This window comes from Lutjanus erythropterus, chromosome 24, assembly GCF_056507025.1.
Source record: "Lutjanus erythropterus isolate fLutEry1 chromosome 24, fLutEry1.hap2, whole genome shotgun sequence".
Lineage (NCBI taxonomy): Eukaryota > Metazoa > Chordata > Actinopteri > Lutjaniformes > Lutjanidae > Lutjanus > Lutjanus erythropterus.
This window is the reverse complement of record NC_139340.1, coordinates 4,981,475-5,006,090: the sequence shown is the minus strand read 5'-3', so window position 1 is coordinate 5,006,090 and position 24,616 is coordinate 4,981,475. Positions and strand designations below refer to the sequence as shown.

Genomic DNA, 24,616 nt, shown 5'->3' with positions numbered 1-24,616 from the left:
AATATGTATGAGGATTTTGTGTGTTTTGTGTCATTCTTTTCATTTTATATGTAAATTCCCTACATCAGATAAAGATTTTTTAATTAGTGTAAGTGGAGAGTTGTGTTATGAATCTGGTTTCAGCCTGTGCATGGACATTTTTAACTGAATGAATTATTACTGGGCCAATTTATCAGCTAGTATCTTGGGTATTTCTCCACAAGAGCCAGGCCTGCTGCTCTGCAACTGAGCCTGTGGAGAGGGAGTCATAAAACAGGGATCACCCGAGAGAGATATAGTCTTATTTTTATTACAAGTGTTTTATTCGCTGAGTTAGTGTGAAACCACAATATTTCTGAACTGGAAACTAATAAACATGTGACTACAGTAAACCTATTATAGGCATTTAAGGAGCTGTTTTGCTAACCACATTACCGCAGAGGCTCTTTACCAATTGGGAGTCTGCTTTAATGCACTGCTGCTTTAAACATTATTCACTGTGGGAATTTCTGTATGGAGGGTTTTAACAGCCAGAACTAAACCTTTAAATACATAATAATATAATAACATGCTCAATTAAATTTATATAAACTTTATTTAGTTTCATGCTTAATGCCACCATAAATAAATTAAGAATTAAATTAAACATTGAATATATAAATGTTAACTTCATTTGTGTATTTATGTATTTACTTACTCATTTATTCACACATTTACTTATCTATTTATCTTTGTTTTACTTATTTATTTATTTATTTATTTATTTATACCCTCATTTATCTATAATGATAATCTGTTGCTGCAGCAAAATAAAATCCGTCCACTTCCCCTCATCAAAAATAACAACATAAATTAATAAATAAATAATTAATATATACAAATAAATAAATATACAAATGTGTAAATAATAAAGACGAATAAATGTAACCGTTATATACTTAATGTGTAATTCAATTTGTGATTTAATTATGGTGACGATTAAAATCAAATTACATAAATATTATTTCATTTAAGGATTTCAAGACATAATAAGCAAATATTTTAATAAGTGTTCAATTATATAATTATTCATAGTGTAATTTGCTGCAGCGAAGTAAATAAATCTGCCAACTTCAGCCATCAAAGAGAAATGATAAATGTGTGAAGAAAAGAAGAAGTTAATTAATACACAAAATATTAAAATAAATAAATATCCAAATACATTGCACATATTGCTATTGTCTCATTTAATATAATTATTTATTTATTCGGTCACTTAAGTATTTAATTAAATAATTATTGTTTGAAATGTTTATATCTGTTTATGTCATATCGGCCTTGAAAACTCTCCATAGCTCTGCTCTCCATCAGCTGTTGGGAGAACCCTGCAGTACCGCACACGGCCGCGGCGGCGTCAGAGAGCAGCATCCCCCAAACACACACACACACATACACACACATACCGCTCCGCTCCGCTAAAGATGTGAAAATGGCGGAGCTACAAATGCTTCTGGAAGAGGAGATTCCAGCAGGACGAAGCGCACTACTAGACAGTTTCACCAATTTGGAAAGAGTCGCGGAGTACTGCGAGAGCAACTATGTCCAGGTAGGCTGCCATGAAAGATGTTTGAGTTTAATTTGTCTTATTTTTTAACGGCGGGGCGAACTGATGCTAGGCTAGCTGCTGCTAACGCTGCCGATGTGATGCAGCCGTGTTAGCTGGCTAGCTAGCCTCAGCTAAAGCAAAAACAACCCGCTGTCAGGGCGTTTTATCACATAACCGACACATGAATTATCCTTTTCCTCCTACATCCACTTAAACTGAGCCTCAACAATGCGTATATGTTTATATTTCCATCGATATGACAGTGTGTGTGACTTGTACATCCATCGTGGGCTAACTGTCGCGTTAGCCAGGTAAGCTAGCTTGTGCTAGCCAGCTGCTCGGCATCACCCACGGTCCAGATCACCAAACAGGCACCGTGAAAATCAATTTCTCTGCTCCCTGCGCGATCAATCACTGTCGCCACAGCAGCCAGCTGATCAAGCACCCGGCCAGAGATGTAGGACGCGATATCAAGCCAGATTAATCTCTAATGAGCTTTAGTTGACAGAAGATTAACCACCGTGACAATATTACCAACAACCAGCTGATATATGGTGTTGAACCGAAACACTGCGACTCCCTCCTAATGTTACAGCTAAATAATACACCTATATTATGATTTGTAACCCCGGACAATCCTCTTTGACTCCACGCCTCCCTATCACGCTCTTATTATAGTCTTTTTCAAGGAGTGACAGTGGGTTTTTAGGGGTAGTATTGCGGTACATGCCACTCAGAAGTGGTATACATCATCTGAAAGGTGGGAACTAGAGCTGCAATGATTAATCGATCATCAAATCAGTCATCAACTATTTTGATAATTAATTCATCGTTTTGGATTGTTTTTTAATAAAAAATGGGTTAAATTCTCTGATATCAGTCTTTCTAAAGTGAATATCTTCTGGTTTCTTTACTCCTTTTTCTGACAGTAAACTGAATTTGATGTCATAAACTTTGGACATTTTGGAGGTTTGTGCAAGAATTGCATTTTTCAGCGATTGGATGGTGATTGTTCCAGGAATTTGTCTGAGACCCCCTAATTGTCGATATACATAGAAAAGCTGTCTGTCCTCTGAATGCTCCAGGTCTCTGGTTTGTGGTTGTGAACTTTCTTGCTGCTTTGATTATCCTAGAGGTCACAATAAGTAATTTTGTACAGTGAGGTTAAGTTGAAACTTTCTAACAAATTGAGCCCGCTACAGCCTCCGAAAGAGAGTAATTTTGGACAGGGATGTGGACGTCTCTGCCGAGCTGAAGAGGTTTTAAAGCCTGGGTTGCAGTGATTTATTATTATCACCATTCCCACGGTGTCATCCAGCTTGGAAAAGATAGTGTAATGTTGCATTTCTGTCAACAGTTTTTATGAAGGATGTGGTTGGTTTGTTGCTGTTTTACATTTTGGCTTTGTGATATTCTGCAGGTGTGATCTCACTTGTCCAGCAATCGTGGTTACCTGAGCTTTGTCTCAGGCCTGTTATCACACAGCAGGGTTGAAATTTGGGGCTGCTGTGTTAGCTGGTAGAGGTTTTGACAAGGTGTGATGGTGAAATCTGACATCCTTGATGAACGGGGCTGATCAGGTCTGACAGGTCGCCTCATGAAGGAGGAGGCAGCAGTGACGGCGGCCCTTGGATGTTGGCAGCTCGCTGTCTGGCAGACTGCCCTGGTTTCTTCTCACCCTGCAATGTTTTCCCAGCTGCTGTCAGATGGGTATTACCACTTATAGATCAGCTGGACAGAAGTATTTGTCAGAGGGATATTTAGTAGGATATTCACCTCTCCCTCTAAGCCCTAATTTACATCTTCGCCCTTCCACGTCTGTCTCTAAGCCAGGTTTCCTGTGACTGTGTGAGTCATGTAGGAATGGACACTTGTTGAACTTGTTAGTAGCTTTTCATAAGCATTTTAATTCACAGGCGACAGGTGACGGAGTTAAAAGTCCACCCTTATTATCACAGTGAAGTATTAGATGCACAAGTTATTCCTGTGTTTCTCACGGTTAGTTGAGGAGGAAGGTTGGCTTGTTGTAGTGAGAGAACCAGATGAGAAAAGGTTGTCAGATTCAGAGCCTTTCCGACAGTTGCATTGCATTGTGGGCCAGAAATAAATGGTGGATCGGTTTCTTTCCAAAGTCATTGATACTTTTTTATCACTGGAAACATTTTCAATTACTAAATCCCTCTGGAGAAGCTAAGAATATGTCACTAAATCATAGGTGTTTGACAGCGACTTTGAAATTTATTTTGGTCTTTAAATACTTACAGAAACAATTAGGGATAAATTGAATACAGACAAACAAACCATAATTACCCATTACTAGGTTGGACTAGGTTTTGTGTCATTATTGTCATTACAGATAATGATTAATAATTTTTCACAAAGAGAGAAATTGACTTTAACCACTTTATTTTGAATTTAACTATTTATCCAGGCACACATGTGATTCAATTAATAGACTTTAACAGTCAGGATCTGACGGTGAGACAACTGTTAACTGAAGAGGAACAAAAATGACTCAGAAATTACTAAAAAATTTCTGACATTAAAAAAGGCAAACAACTATTAATTGAGAAAATAATCGACCAATTATCGACCATGAAAGTAGTCATTAGTTGCAGTTTTTAGATGCAGTAAAACATATTGATTTATCAATCCTTGCATCAAGTTAAGACGTTAATACACAAGTTAAAAAGTGACTTAATTTGAAAATAAAGAACTTCATAAATAACTTTATTATTAATGTGTATTAATGTCAACAAAGATATTTACTCATAGGAGTACACTGATATGGTCTGCTGGATCGGTATTGGGGGAATACTGACCTTAAGTGGATCAGGTATCAGCCAGATGTGACCGATCAATATGAAATACAGTTGTTGTTGTTGTTGTTTTTTCCAGTTTTTCAGTGACACATAATTCAGTATTTCCTCCCTCAGTTTAGGGTGCTGCAGTAATCCCTGGCATCTTGTTACCTCACATAAAAATGACTCCAATGAGCTACACACAGTGTGATACAGATTTTGAATGTAGGAAAAAGAGAGGATCATATCAGCTTATACTCTGAGTGGAGGTGTTGGTATCTGGAGAGGAAAAAAGTCTCTTGGACAAACTCAATGACCCCAAAAATGCAAAGTATGTCACCAACCAGCCATGTGAATTTTCTTAACCTAAGGCGTATAAAATGATACCGTGCATCTCCAGCAAAAGATTGTTTTACCAGTCTGTTAGAAAGTCTGTCCTGTAGATGAGGAATGTCTTTTTCTGCCCTGCAGGTAGAAGCTACAGCTGCACCCGCGACTTAACCACATAACCTGTTTATCCTCATATTCCAGCAATGATGCACCTTTCACACTCCCTTAAATGATGCTGCTTGTTTGCAGCCTGTGTTTGATGATTTGTTGGATTGGATCGCACTTTGCAGTTCCTCCAGAAATATTTCTTGCATCACGAGTATGCTCTGTTTCACATAAAAGGGAACAGACATGTTACTACTGAGGGTGCCGCTGTTTGATCTAGTGGGGTGATCCCTGCTTGTAGTTTTACCGTGCCACTGTTATGTTCTGTCTTTATCATAAATAACTTTCCTAAATCTGTTTAGCCAAGAAAACAGGCCTGAATTTCTTCTGATTCAGGTTGCTTCTTTAGTGTTTTACAGTAGTGAAATTAAATTTAACAGCATGACCACTTCCTGATGTACATTTGCCATGTTGTCAATATCTTGAGACCGCAGCGGACGTACAGAAAAATCTATAGTAAGCTCGACATTTTGTCCCCATTGGACAGCTGTAATTTTAAATAGCAAAAATCAAATTAAATCAATCAATCCGTCAATATCCAATCACAACCCAAAGTCTGCTGTGACCTAGAGTGTGTTGTAATCAGTCTGCTGGCTATGTTATGCACACAAACGGACACGCATGCTGGGTTGAAAATGGATAATGAAGGATTTTCATGATAAATTACTCTGCAGTTATTTTCCAGATTAACCCATTAAAATATCAGAAAATAGTGAGAAATTTTCCTTGATGTGGCTCTTTTTGTCCAACCACCAGTCCAAAACACAAAGTGCATCTATTTGCTATGATGTAAGACAAGGAAAAACTGTCACACCGAATTGTCTGAGGTCAGTTTTTACTTGCTTTTGTTTAGTAGCGGTTATCAAATACAAAGAAAAGAAAATTCTCAGAAAACACATACTGGAAGGGAAAATTACAGCAATCAGAACTTGTTGCAGATTATTATTCTGCACATCAGTTAATCAACTAAATGTCGTAGCTCTAAATCAGCATGTAAAGTGATGGACCTCTGATAAGAAAAATGTCGTCTCTGATAAAGAAACTTGTCTTCGTCTTGTTGCAATAGTTACTGTGATTAATTTTTTTCACTGTGGAAGTTGACCGCTTAATCACTGTAAAAATGTGTTACCCGTTAACAATGAAGGTAAATAAATCTAATTATCCATAAACTTCTTATTTTGTTATAATTACAGCAATAAACAGAAAAATCTCAATCAGTAACAGCAATGCCATGGGACAGTTTTCAATATGATTTGTTGTTTTAAGCATTTTCATTTCATGAATAACCATCTAAAGAATCTTGAATGAATGGTGAAGGAGGTAAAACTACTGATTTACTTTGACACTATGATATCCAATGCTAAATGTAAACACAAGATGTTCACTTTGATTTAGAATACCTTCAGTAAATGTCACCCTTGTAGCACAAGACACAAAAAGGAAAAATACAGGAGCAGATACATTTACGTATGTAAAAAATTAAACACACCAACAGGAAGCTGAAAGCAATTTGTGGCAGCAGGATGGAGAGAAACTGCTGCTTCAAAGGTTTTCAGTGCCAAAAAGTAACATTTTAGTCAAGAAAAGAAAAACCTTCAATGGCTGTAAAGGCATACAGCTGCAGCCAGTTTGAAAGGAGTCTTCTGAGGGTGCTGGTTGGGCCGTGGGTACAGCGTGGGCACATCAACAGGAGCATCAAAGGCCAGATGGATCAGCTAATGTTAATGCTGGGAAATTACACTGCCTGGCAAAAAAAAAAGTCACACATTCTAATATTGCGTTGGACTGCCTTTAGCTTTGACGACGGCGCATGTTCGCTGTGGCATCATTTCGATAAGCTTATGCAATGTCACAACATTTATTTCTGTCCAGAGTTTCATTAATTTTTAGCCAGGATCTTGTATTGATGATGATGGGAGAGTCAGACCACTCTGTCAGATGTCACAACTCTCTGTGCACTCTTTGTTTCTGTCGTTCAGTCTCCAGACAAGCAGAGGGCGCTGGAGGAGACCAAGAACTACACCACCCAGTCTCTGGCCAGCGTAGCCTACCTGATCAACACGCTGGCCAACAATGTCCTGCAGATGCTCGACATCCAGGCGTCGCAGCTCCGCCGCATGGAGTCCTCCATCAACCACATCTCACAGGTTGGAAACCTGTTAAAAATTATGCAGTTAACCGATAAAATACTTAAACAATTTTGGCAGTGTCTTATCACCTTAATGCCCTATTGAATGGAGAATAGATTTACTGTCAAATATCGAATTGGTTTTATAGTAGTTGTTACAGGTTTAACTTGCTTATGAGGAGTGGAAGCCTTGGAAAGAGTGTAGCTTTACTAGAGAAGGTACACATCACATGTGTGCATGTATAATTCAGTATATCTGCAGTGCAGGCAAATGTGTAGGTGCCTGCTGGAGCTGCACACTGGATTAAAAAAAAATCTTTTGCCTTGATCCCACAGGTTAGATAAAGATTTTCTTCAAAATGCAACAGAATTTGTGGGTGAAGGATACTTGTTTCGCTGTCTGAAACACCTCTGCCTCATGAAAAAGGGACAGTAGACTTTTAAGATTTAAAACAGACGGCATCTAAAAAATTAAAGAAAATCTCTTGTCCTCTGCCTCTTGTCCTCAGACGGTGGACATCCACAAAGAGAAGGTAGCCCGGCGGGAGATTGGCATCCTCACCACCAACAAGAACACGTCCCGCACACACAAGATCATCGCCCCAGCCAATCCTGAGAGGCCTGTGCGCTACATCCGCAAGCCCATCGACTACAGCATGCTAGACGACATGGGCCACGGAGTCAAGGTGGTCATTTTGTTCTTCTCCCCCTAATTTTATCAGTTAGACTTAATTGTGTGGATGAATCACTGCTGCCATTGGACATGGAAAGGCCTTAATTAGGCTCTGTTTGCTTTTAGTGACGGTATTTAAAGTGAAACAGATGTGTTTACACCAGAGAGGGTGGGAAGATTAGTAGTAGTAAATTTGGGCAACAGAAAAACGAGCTAATGAAATATATAGGAAACTACAGAAGTCAAGAATGCCTGGGCTGACAATTAATTTGTTTTCAGTGCCGTAATTTTTTTGTGCCATAATTTTTCAATGCAATAATGTAGAGAAAATGAGATGTTTTCTCATGATAAATTGTCTTGAGAAACTCTTTTTAAAAGGCTTTTTTTCCCTCAATATAACAAAAATTAAATTAATAAAATGAATTAAATTCACAATAAAACAACCTTTGTCATCTCAAGACATTTATGTTTAAAAAGGGTGTTTAAGTAGCACTAGAGTAGTGGTGTCCTCAGTGGGGTTGATAAATAATTATGGGGCTGAAAATAATTTTAAAAACACAAAAGTGTTTGCTTTTCTATCTTTTTTAATCTGTTTTTTTGTCTGAAGTTCTGTAGTTTTACCTCTGCGGGCCTCTAAAGGTGATTCATACAAATAATTTGAGACACAAAAAAGTCACTGATTGAAACACACAAATACTCAAGTACAAAACATCACTAGTGTCTTATTCTAACAGTTCACATGCATAAGAAGGTTGGGAACCACTGCTTTAGATTGTTAATGAGAATTTATCTTTTAGTGTTTTTTATTAGTCAGGTACAAGGTGATGAAATCTTAAAGAATAAGTGTGGAAATCAGTGTAAATGTGGGTGATTCAGTGCAGAAAATGTAATGGAAAGGCCTTCTAGAGGTCAAACAATCACTATTGGGTTTCAGTGATGAGTAATGTAAGAAAAAATCAATGACTCTGGCTTTTCACCAGGATGGGAAACTGCTGTCATCCAGGACATAAATTCAGCTAAATCTGCTCCCTGTTTGTGTGAATCTGTCACCTGCTAGCAGGTTCCTCTGCACTGATTATGTCATTTAATAAAACAGTGAAAGTGTCTGATTTTGGAAAGCCAGTCTCCCACCAACTCTCTGAACAAAGGCAAGCTTGTTTTCCAGAAAATCGAATCACCAGCTTTGACCTGACAAAGGTCTCAAAGAACAAATTCCTCAGATTTTAACACTGAGCCATTGTTGCCTGAATCTAACCAGCTTGGCTTTATGGAACACATGCATGAGTAACTGTTGTTTGTCTCCCTTCCTTCACAAATTAATCCTCTGTTTTCTTCTTCTTCTCTCTCTTTTTCTGCTTGCCTAACTTTATTTTTGTAATCAACCGTAGTGGTTGCAAAGGTTTAAGGTAAGACTTTCAAAGTAAAAGCCTCAAACGAGGGAGGTGGTGTTGTGATTTCTGAATGAGTTGTTTTTTGTCCTGATTTGCTGTGAGGTGTCTCTTTTTGATTTCTTTCTCTCTTTTTTAAATTTTAAGGAGTTTACATTATGAAGGTTTTCATTTATGTGTTTTCATGTTTCATGTTCCTCTTCAGTTAACTAACAGATTTCTACACTCATGTTCTCCTCGTGCAGGCCAGTGCTCAGAACATGAAGGCCGGAGGAGGAGGCGGACTCCCTCGCACCAACCCCCCCACACAGAAGCCCCCCAGCCCGCCCATGTCAGGGAAAGGGACCCTTGGGTATGTAACGTGTGTTCAGATGGACGTTAGGGACGCAGCGTTGTGTCCTTCAGAGGCTGAGTTTGTTTTTGTGGCTTTGTGGAGAGTAACCACGAGCCCCTTCAGATGGACCTGGTTGCTCCCAGTTTCATCATCACTCCTGTACCCCCTTTAATTAGTGTCCTTGGGGTGCATTTCAGTGCCAGTTCTCATCACACTGGTTTTCTTTGTTTTTGGTTTGTTCATTGTGATCCTGAGTTGGGAGTCTTACCCTGTTTCTTCTCTTTATGTACAAGAGATTTTCATACCAAACTTCATGCTGAAATTTGGCTCCATTATGGTTTCTTGGACTTTTTAAGAGCTTTTTCTGAATTGTTAAGACAAATTTCAACTATCTTTAAAACTTTCATTCACTCATCATCCATGCATAGCTGTTCTTCTGGATGGAAGGCTGCAAAAAGTAACATACGTATGCTCAGTATTGGCTTCCTAAAACAGACTTTTGTGTGGAAAAAATTCAACATGAAGAAAAGCTGGCAGAGTTTTTACAAAGAGAGAAAATGAGCACTTGCTTGATCTTTCTAGACAAAGAATATCACTAGGTAGTGTTAAAAACTTCTCAGTACAAGTGCTAACATGACATTAAATATCTTGCCCTCGTATTGTTTTGAACTGCATATAGGTCAAAAAGGATTTGCAAATCATTGCATTCCCTTTTTATTTGCGTTACTGTTTTGGAATCAGGGTTGTATGTTAAATTGTACAGTTCCTACACAGTTTCAGAATTGCATAGTTGAGAGAAAAAATAGATGTTCCATGAATAAATGTTTCCTTGATTGCTCTTCCTGGATGACTTCCTTTTTTGATTTTATATGACACCTAAGTGTTTTATCTCACAGCAGGACACAGCTAAGTTAGTACTTTGAGACACCCCCTAAACAATTCCTTAAATTCCTAAATTGAAATAACAGATTTTAGAAGAGATTTAAGTACAAAGTGACAGCAGCAGCACATTTACATTTGTGGTCAGGTCTCGAGTCTCCAGGCCACCTGACTTGCATGTGTTTGGACGGTGGGTGGTTGACAACATGCAAAAGTCCATCCTGAAGGAATTGATATCTGAAAGCAAACCTTCCTGCTGTGAGCTGACGTCACCAAACACAAAACCAGCGTGTTGCCTCAGGCTGAAAACACTGACATTTTACAGAAGTAAAGGGTTCTTGAAACATGAAACTGTCACATTTCAGCATGCAGTTTGATAAAGTCCAAAGAAGGCATGTAATTGGTTCTGGAAAGCCCCTTCGGTTGTGACTGAGCCAGAGTTTTAGCAGACCTTTGTGCAGGTGGTGAGCTCTCACATCTCCCCGTCTTCAACCTTTTATTGGCATTTGTCTAATGCCAGGGCACAGTAGGGACGTTAAGACAAAGGTCACCATCAAAAACTCAACTCTTCTTGATGGCTTTAATAATCAGAGTGGGAAATTACCAGCAGCTATCTGCTGGAAGATGTCAAGTCTTCAATTTGTTCTGCTTCACTTTACAAGTTCAACAAACTGCTGATCCTCGTTTACAATGTTTATGTTAAAGGGATAGTTCTAAGTATTTGAGGTGGAGTTGTCAGTGTGTTTCAAATAGTAGATGGCGTTGGGCAACAGTAACACATAGTTAAGCCATATATATATTTACACTATTTTTATCGCTTTACCTTGCTGCCGTACATCCTTTTCTAGTGGGAAATCACCATTAAACAAGTCAAATATAGCTCTCCCCAAACCAAACTCCATTATAATCAGTATTTTGACCTGGCAGAACAGCGGAGTTGCTGCTCTGCTTCTGTGTTGACTGATTAATTTGTTTGCATTCTCCATTTATCTGCCTGTAAAGCTTGGCGCTCTTATATAATGACCAATATAAAGTTTGTTTACTACTTGTTTACTATTTCAGTGTTTTGGCAAGTTGTATGTTATTTTTAAATGTTGTATTTTAGTGCATTTTTATCGATTGTGCAGTTACAGTTGTACTCAAGGAGAGCGGGAAGTTGCATAATTATCTAGTGGAACTTGGTTATAATAAAAGTGATATTGGCTTTGAAATTTGGATTTTATACAGGGCGAGGATAAAAATCTCAATTTACTTTGGAATGGTACTAGAAATGGGTTTATTTACAATGTAGTAAAGTATCTGAAGTATGCACACAGTCCTTCTGGATGAGGAGGGATTCCTGATTCATTTTGGGGTTGTTATTTTCGGTGTTATTGCTGAAAATGAGGGCTGACAGCAGATCAGGTTAAGTTGCTAAAACACATCTTGCATCACACATCATCTCTCTATTTTTATTGCTAATGTGTTATTGGTTTATTTTACATAAATGTTTGTATTTCAATAGCTTCTGACCCAGTGACAAACATTGTTGGGCCCACTACACTGGACAAATTAGGCACACTTCTTTAAACTGGATTTAAGTTCTTCACTTTTTTCCTAGTCATATTTATTTTTAATAGAATTGAGCATTATTAGATCCACCTGTTGGTACCTGTTCACTGGTCGCACTGGAAAGTTCTTTTCCTTCATCATTCTTATCCTGTCTTATCGGAAAAAAAAATAGACCACCCTTGTCTCAAAATCATCCAGAGAAAACCCTGAACAGTTAAGACGCTTAACGCACTTCACGTAATTGGAACTATCCCTGTAACTACAAGAATCAGCCAGTATATTATCAGATATTTAATCATTCTGTGCCTGAGCATTGTGAAATGCTGTTACTGCTCTTATCTTGTCTGTAAACGCTTTAAATAATCTTAAAGATGGAGATGTTTTCTGTTCTGTGTGTCTGACTGTTGAAGGTATTTCTTATCCCACAGGGACTCTGCTAGTGCAGCACATAAACGTTGTGTTCTTGTCACCCCTGGGACCTTCCTGGGCGTCAGAGTGTTTCTGTGTGTGAAAATGTGTGTGTACGTCAGCCCCCTCTGTTTGTGTCAGACTTTGTGAGTGATTGAGTGTGTCCACCCCTTCATATTGACCTTCAGAGGCGTGTGTTGGTGTGTGTGTGTGTGTGTGTGTCTCTGTCCCTTCAAGACGCATGCCGATCAACCACAGCTCCAACCCTCCATGATGCACCTCCTGCCGCAGCCTGCGTGGCTACGGGCGGACATCTTACTTGTGGTTTTTTAATTTCTCTTCTGTTATTCAACTTCTTCTTTGTTTGTTTCTCAAATTTACTTTCAGTCGTGTGTTTGTGACCCAGCCCGCCCACTCCTGGCTGCCCCATATTCCTCATAGCAACGTTTTGCCATGGCAACAGTGCTCAGAGATGGGTCACCCCACTGTGTCAGCTGGGAAATTTACATGCCAGTACAGCTTTTCAGGCCCAGATCAATAAATCTCAGGATTATGTTTTCCTTTTCCCCCCTGTTTTAAAACTGAGGACAACACCAGAATAGCGCTGCTGTTGCGTTAAAAAACACTTTCTATGTTTTTATTTAAAGAATTTGCATGTTTCTTGCTCAGGGACAGATGGGAATTTAATCCTATAGGCCTCTTGAAAACTTCAATCATTTCAGAATCTCTTGCACTGAAAACAAGGCAACAAAAACTGCTCAGAACACATCTGTCCAAAGATAATGTGATTTTCAAGCTCAAATTAAATTTAAGCAAAACTTTAAAATAACAAAGCGTGTGAGCTGGTGATAAAGTGACTCTCCTGGTGCTTAATCAACTCTAGAAATCAGGATTTGAACTTTAAATGTTTTGCTTTACCAGCCTTATTAAAGTCAGTTATACAGCAGTCAGACTCCTGCAATCTTATCTTCATGTGTACCATTGCAGGACACAGCTGCTTATATAACCTTGGGTCCACCTGATGAAAGCTGCTGGTCAACATCTACCAAACTATAAAAGCAAATACATCAAACAGCATCTGATAAAATATTCTTCACATAATTTGAGGCAGGTGTTTTTTATCTTAACATACTATTTTTGTTATCTAGGAAGTCGTTTTAATCCCTTTAGTGCGCTCTTGTCCTCTTGCAGTTGGCATAAAATTTTCTTGACAGATGGACGGAAGAGAAAAAAGAACACACAGACTCTCATTGTTTACATAGGCCAGATTAAAGGAGAAAAATAAAATTATTAAGGTTCCAAGCAAAACTGGAAGGTCTTGCAGGGAAACATACTTTTTCAACATGTGATCAAGTTGAAAGGAGCATTGAACAATGTTGCAGAACAGAAGTACTGATGAGTTTTATTTTGTCACTGTAAAATGTTCCTCTCAGTTCAGCCTGGGTATCAAACTGAAATACTTTTATGACTCCAGTTACTAAACTAATCGCACACTATCTTGATAAGCTTCTTAAATGAAAATATTTTCTGGACGTTTCAGGACGTCTCCTTGAGTTTTGGGAAACATTGATCAGCATTTTTCATAATTTTCTGACATTTTAATTGGCTATGAAAATAATCTTTAGCTGCAGAGAATTTTCTTTCATTATACCAGAACAAGCGCACATTGTACATCTTGTGGAAGTTGATTTTTATCCGACAGCAGCGTTACCTTTCCGTCCTGACTCCGCCCGACAACACCTGTGGATTCACCCCAGCCAACCCCCCCGATGTTCACCACCTGTCATACCCCATTTTTTTAAGTTTGCACTTGTTTGTTTCTTGCTCTCCTCCTCCCCTCTCCCCCTCCCCTACACTTCTCTGTGGATGCCCCACCCCAATCCCCCTCCCCACCCCCTTCAACTCCTGTCCTCCTGACCCTCTCGCAGGCGCCACTCCCCCTATAGGACGCTTGAGCCGGTGCGTCCACCCGTTGTCCCTAACGACTACGTCTCGAGCCCGACGCGCAACATGGCGCACCCCCAGCAGAGCCCTGCACGCACTGCATCCGTTAATCAGAGGAACCGCACGTACAGGTACCCCCCTCCCCCCTTCCCAGCATGCCTCTCTACACTTCTTAAACAACCTCCCCCTTTTCTTCTTCTCCTCTCCTACACTTAAAGCGAGCCAGCTCTTGAACATGTCTTCTTCTCTGAAATGACTCCTCGTGGGAAGTGTAATCACTTTTACTCCCTCCTTCTTCTTCTTCTCCTTCTTTTTTTTTTTAAACAAAAATTCCACCTGAACTCACAAGTTTGACCGACATTAACCTTTTTGTGCAACAGGGAAAGCCCCAGATTGACAGTTAATTTGGAAATCCCTCACCTGTTTGCTCTCCTCGCTGCTCAGAAAAGAGCAAAGAAATGAGGACAAGGTAGAGATCCAGAGCTGTATTTAGCACGGCTAGACACAGGTTCCTATGGTAATAGTCATTAAATAGGCAGCGTCGCCCCCACAGTCCTGTCAACCCCATGTCAGCTCATCTCCCAAGACGAGACCCTTTCATCCCAAACACGGAGAGATATTCATAGATTCCCCTGTCTGTCTGCGGTGAGAGGAGTAAAATCATGGGGTTTGGGGGGGAAAACAACATGGAAAGTTTCGTCATTGCGCCCCATCTGTTGGCCAAATGTTTTTTAAGATTTCTGCTCCGGAAATAGACGAGATAACTTTTCCCCGACTCTCCTCTCAGCACGAGTATTTATCTGCACCGCTCCATCCACAGCTCATTTTCCTCATCTCTCAGCCATGCGCTCTTCTGTCGTACATGAAGTCTGCCCCCATGTGTCTTGACGCTTCCTGCTTCTTTACAGCGTGTCATATCTTTGTCTTTGTCTTGTGTCGCCGCTGCGTCACCTGTGTCGTGTGTCCTTGGTGAGGCTTCCAACTGCTTTTTTTATCACTGTGACATAGTCATTTCAAAGGCTCACGCTAACACATCAATGCTCTTGAGGGTGCCACTTTAATAATCGGAGTTATTGTGAAGCGAGTCAGACTTCAATATGCTGAACACAGCTCACCTGAACTCTGTATTATTATAGGCTGGTTACACATCCAACGTTGTGTTGCAACTGGAATACAAGGCAGGATAGGAAACTAATGACATGAGGAGCTTTATTAACAATTAAGATTTTATTTAAGAGCGTTTAAAGTAAATGATCTGCGTATTAGCCCGTGTCCACTGCATGAATTTTTCAAGGGGTCCAGGAACCATTTCAGGAACTCAGAGCCGTGCCTGTGGGACTTGCGCTTGCACAAAGAAAGAGTTTACTGCCCTGGGCAAGCAGACTGCTGTTTAATGTCAAGCCCTGAGCTTCATTCACACAGTAAAGAAGCAGTTTGTGCCAAAAGTATCAGTATTAGGACAAAGGATGGACATCTCTTTAAATTAAAAACATTTTTGATACACTGAAAGCATGAACAAGTTAGAGAAAGACGGATTAAAATATGGCTGCATGATAAAAATAAGTGCTGATAATGAAAAAAAATATAACTATTAACCATTACTATTATGATAATGAAGATATTGTTGATAAATATTGGCTATAATATCTGAATTTACAGATTATCTCAAAGCATTTAATTAGAATTCTATGGCAAAATGCTCTATAAAAGCCAAAGTATATTTTTGAAGTGTATTGATATATTTAAATTGAAGTAGAAAAACCACCTCTACCTCAGTATCTCTGCTTTTTATTCATTTATTGATAAACCAGCAACCACAGTAAATACACTGAACAACACAATGATCTGCTGAATCTTCACGCTTCATAAGAGGTGATGCAAATGCTCTTTAGTTCCTGACTTCTGTTCCTGTGGCTCCAGTTCCTTGATATATTTGGTCGAAAAGGGCTATTTGTTAGTATTTAGTTCTGTTTTTTACATAGAGACATTTTGGAAAAACTGATAGAGTGCACTACATTTTATTTTGAAAATTAGAGCGCGGTCTGAGTGTACGGCGGTGTGGCCGAGTGTGTTTGAGTGTTTGTGTTCTGACGTGTTTGCTGCCCTACTCACCACCAGCAGTGGCAGCAGCGGAGGCAGCCACCCCAGCAGCAGTCGCAGCAGCAGCCGAGAGAACAGCGGCAGTGGCAGTGTGGGCGTACCCATCGCCGTGCCGACCCCAGCCCCACCCTCAGCCTTCCCAGGTAACGCCTGCTTCCTGTTTGACTCCAGGATCTGTGTGTGTGTGTGTCAACTAACTTGACTAATGTTTGAGTATCCAGGATTCCTACATGCTGAAATGAATAGTTTGTGAGGTGTAGGAACCCTGGATGTACTGGAATCCTTTCCTCCCTTCTCACAATCTTGTCTTGACCCCCGCTCACGTATCTTTTCTCTCCTTCCTTTATTTTTTTTAACCCTTTTACAATCCCCTCGCCTTCAGTCTCAGCCCCTGCCCCATCCAACCAAGCTAAAAATCCCCCCAACACTGCCACCACCCCTGGACCCCCCACCTCTGCCCTAGACGGCCCCCCACAGGCCCCAAACCCCCCTGTAGAGATCCCGCCTGTACCCCCACCCCCTCCCCAGCTCCCTGCCTCCGCGGCCCCCACCGGCACAGGCCCTGCTCCTTACGGCAACCCTGCACAAGGTGAGTGTAATCCGCTGGGAGAAGCTCAACCGATCCTCCATCCCGCCTCCCCTGACATGCATCCCCCTGCTCGTGAGACTCTGACGTGTTCATCCGCCCGCTTGTCTTCATGTTGACTCAGAAATCCTGAGGTTTCTCTTATCCCCTGCCCAGATCACCACACTGAAGCATCTGCATATATAAGATCCATATTGTCTGCTGTTTGATGATATTTGGAGTTAATTTTTTAGTCCTTCACATGGCCACATGACGAGAGTTTCCAGTCAGCACGAAGGCATGCAGGTTCTAACCACAGAGAACCAGTCTTCTCTGCTTTATATTCATAAGTGTCTTCCTCTCAAGCCCTGCACACTAAATCAGAAAAATCTATGTAGGTAAACAAGATGTTGTGCTGTTGAATCTCTTATCTGCAAGACTTCTTGTCCTCGTTTTATCAGCTACCCCAAACTGTTGTGCGGTAAAGAATAAATTAAACTATTGATGTCGTTGGAAAGCTTTTCACCCCAGAATATTTATCAGAACCGTCTGGACTGGAATATCAAAGTCTGGATAGTCTGGCCAGTGTGCAGCTCTTCTGCCACCAGCCTCAGAGTTTCCATTCTCCACTGCTGCTGGATCCTCCGCTCTTCATCCCTCACAGTCTCTCATCAGCTGCCTGTTTCTGTCTGTGTTGACGGTGGTGGTGTTCTGATGTTTAATGCATGAAATGTGTGGTGAAATGCTTGCACTGTGAATCCTCCATTCATGTGCATTTATTTGGCCTTTTTGTTGGTCGTGTGTTACTTTCTGTGAGTTTCGTGGCTGGATGTGATAATTATCAGTTCATGTGCAGGGCTGCAACTCAGGACAGAAAATTAACACCATTAGCCAAATGTTAATATTGATGAATTACAGCAATCTCTGACTGCACATGACTGCAGGATAATTTTTCTAAGATATATCCTGCTATTCCAAATTTAAATTAAAAGAAGTATTAAATGTAAATGAGGCTAAATTAACCTGACTGTTCAGGACACCTCTCCTCCTCCTCCTCTTCTTCCTCCTCCTGCTGCTTCCCTCTCTTGTTAACCGACTCTCTGCTGCCCCCTGGTGTCGTCTCCTCCCAGGTGCTCCTCAGTTCTACAGCATGAACCGCCCGGTGCAGCAGCCCCAGACCCAGCAGGTGGGAGGCTCACTGCCGTACCGCCGACCCTCGTCCGTCACCGGCCAGCCCAACATGGCCCACAACCAGAGCCAGCTCAACGGTGGACCACACTTCGCCCAGAACCAAGGTACCACGCACACACACTTAATGTACGTGAACCTGTGACAGATTTAAAAGTATTGTAGTTAAAAGTTTAAAGCAAGGGAGTTTAAAGTTTTTGAAAAACAAAAAGTAATCAGAGAGCAATACATTTTGCCCATATTGTATAGACAGGCAGCCAACTTTGAATTACTGTTATTTACTTTGGAAAATTGGGCCTGAAACCTGAACAGTTCTTATTATTCTGTTTTTGAAAGGGTTTTCCTCATCCACTTGATTTTCTGTAATTTTATTCTCTGAATTTGAACGACTGAACCATTTTTTAATGTTCCATTTCTCTCTAAGCCTTTAATTTTGCGTGTCTGACTCTGTTGTGTTTCTGCATCTTTTATGAAAAAATCTCCACTGTGGTTTTGTGGTTTGTCATTTTCCATCAACATAACTGTCTTCACCAGCTTTCTCTGTCCTCACGGCTCTTTGCAATCTTTTGTTCTCCGCCAAATCTCTTATAGTACCACGACCAATCTTTATCCTCTCATTTATTGTGGTAATATATATGTCTTAAACTTGAAACAGCACGCGTCTGCTGAATGTTCTTAACACTTAATTATATTGCAGAGTAATCAGTGAAGTGCAGTGTAAGGGCTGCAGGTCATCAGTCTTTTGGCTCACAAGATGTGAGGAAAAAAAACAAAAAAATCTCCCGCAGGAGTTCCCAGACCTCAAGATATATTTAAAGTTTTAGTTTAGTTAGTTGCATTAACTTCCGTCTGTTTGGGAAACCAGTGTTGAATTATATTCAAAATGGTCTTTAAAAAAAGGTCTCAAGCAGTCCTAAATCTAACTTGTTTAAACCTGTAGACCTGAATTTTTGGTATTTTTCTTTTTTAAATATTACAAATTTGATCATTTTTGCCGTACTCCTCCTTCAGTTTTGCCACAAGATATAGTAGGAACTAAAACATTGTGCAGGTGAGATAAATATATCAAATATATTCATGTATTTTATATTATTGAAGTGACATTTTTATGATCACTCTTCTGTGTATTACATATTGTTTTGAATTAATATTATTGTTATTATTATTTTTGTTATTATTATTATTATTATTATTATTATTATTATTATTATTATTATTATTATTATTATTATTATTATCATTATTATTATCAATATTATTACTAAAAAATATATCTTCATATGAATAAGTTTTAGTCTAAATTAATCAACTTTTGTGATTAGACAATCAAAATCAAAATCACAGGTGAGAAGAATAATTAATAATGACGGATTTCTCAGGTCTGTGCTTTGCTAAAATCATTGTTCACACACTGTAACTGTTGCATTAACTCTGTTGTTCTTATTCCTGTTCATAAACTCTTTTTCTGTGCTTCTCTTGTTTATTCTAACCTCATTCTCTCATGTCTTTGCTGTCCTCTTCTGGTCCCGTCCTCCTCCATCTCTGTGCATTGATTCTGTTTGGTGATAGCCGGCCCGCTCGCGCCCCCTCCCCCCTCCATGCAGATCACCCCTCAGCTGCCTCTGATGGGCTTTGTGGCCCGAGTTCAGGAGACTAGTAAGTGGCTTTTAGCCCCTCGCTGCCCCTGCATGACCGCCATTCGTTACAAGTCCTCTTCCCCAACAGTTGGTGTCCGTATTCGTCTCTTTTTGACGGAATATTTTCTCACTGGAGTGAACGAGTGGTCAACCTCCAACATCAGCTGGTCAGAGATCTGCTGTCACCACGTGCAGGGATGTGACACGGACATGGACACAAAGGAACTGGCCATAACCTAAGATTGGACAAGTTCCTGTCTGTCAAATAGATTGTTCATGAGATTAACTGACAATAAGAAAAACAAATGCTTATCCTTTAACCAGTCCCTCCAGGAAGTTCAATGCTTCGATCGCAATAATTAACACAAATTCAACCAAAATTCCCCCAGTCACAGCAGCCCCCCACGCAAGAATCATACATGCCTCAGTCAACCAACTCTGTTTTATTATTTACATTTTTTTTGTATTTATTATTTGTATATATTATATATTTTTTAAAAGTTTATGGGTATTGAAAAAATCATAATATTTGTCACTGTTGCTGACATTAATAAATGCTCTTTGCGCTTTAATGTTTTATTATTTTGTGCTGTTTTGACTGAGTTCGACCTCCGAAAAACATTTTGCTTCTCTGTTTAATTTGGGAAAGTTCATTTCAGTGTGAGTGTGTTTTTATTCTCCCTGGAACAAGTTGTAGGTTTTTAATGAATCTTTGCAGTTTTCACCTGCAGCTGCAATTTCATTGTAAAAAAAAATTGGCTAAAATCATTGCAACATGCATCACAATATTTAAGAAAAGCTGCTGTGAAATCACACCACAACAATCCCAAAATTGCTCAGAGGGACTGGTTCACATTGTGTTATGATTTGGCCGGTCAGTGATGACACAAAACGTCAAGACGTTCTGCTCTTAAAATCTAAATGGAGATAAAACTGACTGTTTATAAAAAGAGTGAAAACATTTTTAAAGGAAACAAACCACTACCCCGTGGTCCTACTTCATTTTTTGAGATTGTTTTTGTGACGCCACGTGTTGAAATCGATGTGAATTGTGTCCCTTTGGCAGCAAACGTCGGTGGTTGACCACTTGATAAAAGAGTGAAGGAACATGTAAAGCATGATGAGAAAAATGAAGCATGTTTGTGTTTGTTCATGAGCATGATCATGTTTGTCTTTTTTGTTGTTTGTGTCCTTCCTCTGATTTCTCCAAAGAATCCCTGTAACGAAGAATTTCTTTAAATGCACGTTGAATCAGTGTGTGTGAATGTTGTGTATCAGTAAAGTGCTGTCTAAACGTTTCCCTTTGGTTTGCACGATGAATAAAATCCACAGTACAGAGCATCTGAATGTCTAAATGCCTCCAGCTGGGACTTTTGTGTTCTTCCTCCACTGCATGAGACACCAATATGTCCTCTGCGTCCCTGACTAATGCAGTCGTCTTTGTGCCTCTTTCTTTGCCTCTAATTGGTTGTCTTTTATTTCCCGCCTGCCTGAAAACTATTTCTAGTCTCAGACGTGCCGCCCCCGCCTCCGCCCGCCGAGGAGCCGGTGTTTGAGGAGCCCACACCTCCTCCTCCTCCGCCTGAGGACTACGAGGACGACGAGGATGAAGAAGAGTCAGCGGTGGTGGAGTACAGCGACCCCTACGCCGAGGAGGACCCGCCCTGGGCCCCACGCAACTACCTGGAGAAAGGTCGGCCCACACTGCTCACTCATCACCGAACTGATCTGCTACACGGTAATTCTAGTTTTGAAATTCACTCACGAGCGTCTTCCTTCTTATTTTCCCGCAGTGGTGGCCATCTACGACTACGCTCGAGACAAGGAGGACGAGCTTTCGTTCCAGGAGGGCGCCATCATCTACGTGATCAAGAAGAACGACGACGGCTGGTACGAGGGCGTGATGAACGGGACCACAGGCCTCTTCCCCGGCAACTACGTCGAGTCCATCATGCACTACGCCGACTGAACAATCCCTCCCTCTGAGCGGACGAGGAAGAGGAGGCGGGAGGAAGCGTTTGATGGGTGAAGGGGGAAAGAGGGAGGGGGAGGGGGAGCCGAGGGTGAAAAGGTCAAAGACTTTGATCAGACAGAGCATGATCACCTCCGGGGCGAGGAGAGGAAAGAAAGACGGGGAGGGGGAGGAGTTTTTAAAGAAGTTGCAACATGACAAACTGATGCCCAGTCACTCTCTCGACATAGGCGCCATTGTAAAACAACCACTACTCTAGATATATCCTTCCCTGTAATATTTCTTTCTTTGATTCTTTATTTGACTGAGGAGGACTGTGGAGGACGGTGATGGATTTATTGCATTTTGAGAGTTTTGCGTTACATTATGAGGCCACTACATTGATTTTGCTTCATATTTTTTTCTTTTGTTTTACCAATTTGCCCTTATTTTAAGCGATATTTATTTTGATTTTTGTAGTGGGATAAATGGTGAGAAGGTGGACGGGGCTGCTGAGAGGGATTCGGTCGGGATTTCCACGCGGCAGCCTCGGAGAAAAGGGCTGGAGGAGAAGGCCTTCATGTGTAGATTTTTCTCCTAAACACTCCAGAGACATTTTAGAGAAAAATACTCCTCTCTATATATAACGTATAATGCAACAACACTATCCTCGGTGGGGGTGAAATACACAGTAGTTTCCGTACTTGACAAAGTATTTGGTTAGGTACCTCAGCAGGGAGCGTGCCAAAGCTGACATTCACTTAGAAAAGCACATCAAATGTCTTAAGCTAGATAAAAGTGGGTCAAAAAAGATGTCTGAAAGCAAACAGGAAGCCAGATTTATCGTTTTTTTTTTTTTGTTTTTTTTTTAAGTTGCTAATCTGAAAGGGGGGCGAGTTTAGTCACTACATGCTTCACTTCGCTGGCCAGTGTGCTTTGTTTCCTGGAGAAGGAATCGTCACCCAGCCCCTCACATGAACGAGGAAAAAGCGAGATCCTCAACTGCACAATGACCTGGATTTTGAAGTCTTACTCTGCAGCTCCTGTCATGAATAATAGAAGTATATTAGCTCGACTGGCGAGGCTAATCATTTGCAGTGTTCATATGCATTTGAAGAATTTTTTCTTTTCTTTTTTTTCCGCTGTTTTACCAAGGGGCCCAGAATCGAGTTTTGCTTGCAGAGCGGCAGACTGCATGTTTCGACGAGGAAAAAAAAAATCTTTTCTGCTCTACTGATGATTAATGTCTTAATATTTTTAGATATGGTGTGGTTTGGTTTTTGATATTCACCCACGACGACTACGACAACGATGCATTTAGGTCATTTCTAAGACGCTTGTGCCATATTGAAGTGTGTGTTGCTGTTCAGAGGTTATCACTTCATTTGCAATAAATTGGCCAGAGTGGGGTGGAGTGTCGTTGAACTACAAATCTTTATTTTTCTTTCTTTTCTTTGTTTTTTTTCCCGAATTGTTTTAAATCAAAAGCACATACATTTGTAGTAAAAAGGTGTAGAAGAAGAAATAATATAAATGTGAGATGTATTATGTCCTCAAAACAGGACTTATTGAATATGAAAAGAAGCCAGCTGTTGTGTTGAAATGGTTTTAACCGTCGCAAGCCCCCGATACTTCTTATAACGCCGTCGGTTTAGGCGTCGTTCGTCCTCCGTAAAGTTTCCAATACGCTTGGCTGTTGGGTGTTTGCGAGGGCTCAGTGCTTGTACTTATGTCAGAATCTTTATTTTCTATTAAAAAAAAAAAAAGAAATAATAACAAGTGGGTCTGTATGTGAGTCTTGCATGCCATTGTTCTTATCTGTACTGGTGTCCCAAAAACCTTCGTGGCGAGATCACCCATTCTAAAAAGACAAGCAGCCCTGCAGCTCTGACCAGGTACCACCAGCCTCATCCAAAGAGACTGTACAACTTTATTCAAGCCCACATCCGAGGAGTCGCTCTCTGACCTGAGGGGGAGGAAGGAGGCGGGAGGGGACAGTAGCCATGAAAACATGTGTAAGCTGCTAGTGAATCCTGCGGACAAAGAAACCCAACAGGCTGTAGGTGATAGTAGATCTAACACTCAAGATTATCTGCAAAGCTTGACTTCTTTCATAACACTCATAGGATGACACTTAAAAAAAAAATAATAATAAAATGAGGCCCTTTGGTCTGCAGGATTCACAGCTCCTGGAGTCACAGACGTCCCTCAGGGTGTCAAGTTCAACAGTCCATAATGCCATTGTGTTGCACAGTTAAAGTTGAATTGCAGAAGTATCATATTTGTAAAATCATGAGAACAAAGACAATAAAATTATTAAGATTTATTGGTGTAGTAATGCTTGTTTCTTGTTTTTATGTATTCAAGTTGTGTTTCAGTATTTGGACTGCAGAAATATATCAGAATATCGTCCAAATCCTGCTTTTCTGAGACTGATGAAGCTGCTGGAAATGCATTGTTGGTTTACCAGAGTTCTTAAAATTTGGAAGTCAGAATCCAGCCATAGACTCCACAATCAAGGGCCCAGCTGCATGCTTCTAAGTTTTTTTTCTCCAGATTTTTTTTGCCATGATATGTGATGAGTCATGCTTCATTTGTGAGTTTTTTTTAGATGCCTGGTTGTGAAGCACAGCCTCAGTATATAAACCATAGGGACAGCTGCATGTATCCAAAAGTGCTGCTCTTGTGATTGATATGCAACCCCAATTCCACAAAGTTGAGTAAGAATAAATAAAATCTGCAAAGGTTTTCCACCTATATTCAGTTGAGTACAGTGAAAAGACAAGAAATGTAATGTTCAAACTGATAAACTTCTTTTTTAAAAATATACTCATGAATTTGATTTGATTTACATATCTTGTCTTTGTACTGCATCCAGCTAAACACAAGTTGAAAAGTCACTGCATTCAGTTTTGATTTACATCCCAACTTTCTTCAAATTAGTGGTTGTATCAGGGACTGTGATAAATTGGCTTTACATCAAACCAAAGTTTTGCTAATAAATGCATCA

The 24,616-nt window shown here is 40.2% G+C and overlaps 1 protein-coding gene across 10 annotated transcripts; it reads left to right on the top strand.

Annotated features, from left to right (window-relative positions):
- Window positions 1–1,389: 1,389 nt before the first annotated feature.
- abi2b (abl-interactor 2b) lies at window positions 1,390–23,932 on the top strand. Of its 10 annotated transcripts, XM_084713279.1 has the most exons (12): window positions 1,390–1,564; window positions 6,840–7,007; window positions 7,498–7,674; window positions 9,050–9,067; window positions 9,295–9,401; window positions 14,150–14,296; window positions 16,284–16,408; window positions 16,648–16,854; window positions 17,961–18,125; window positions 19,588–19,674; window positions 21,163–21,348; window positions 21,449–23,932. In XM_084713279.1, the coding sequence occupies exons 1-12, from the start codon at window positions 1,448–1,450 to the stop codon at window positions 21,622–21,624; spliced, it is 1,680 nt and encodes a 559-aa protein (XP_084569405.1). In that variant the 5' UTR covers window positions 1,390–1,447; the 3' UTR covers window positions 21,625–23,932. The 10 variants fall into 10 exon arrangements, with proteins under 10 accessions (XP_084569405.1, XP_084569408.1, XP_084569407.1 ...); XM_084713282.1 differs by lacking the exon at window positions 14,150–14,296; XM_084713281.1 differs by lacking the exon at window positions 19,588–19,674.
- The last annotated feature ends 684 nt before the right edge of the window (window positions 23,933–24,616 follow it).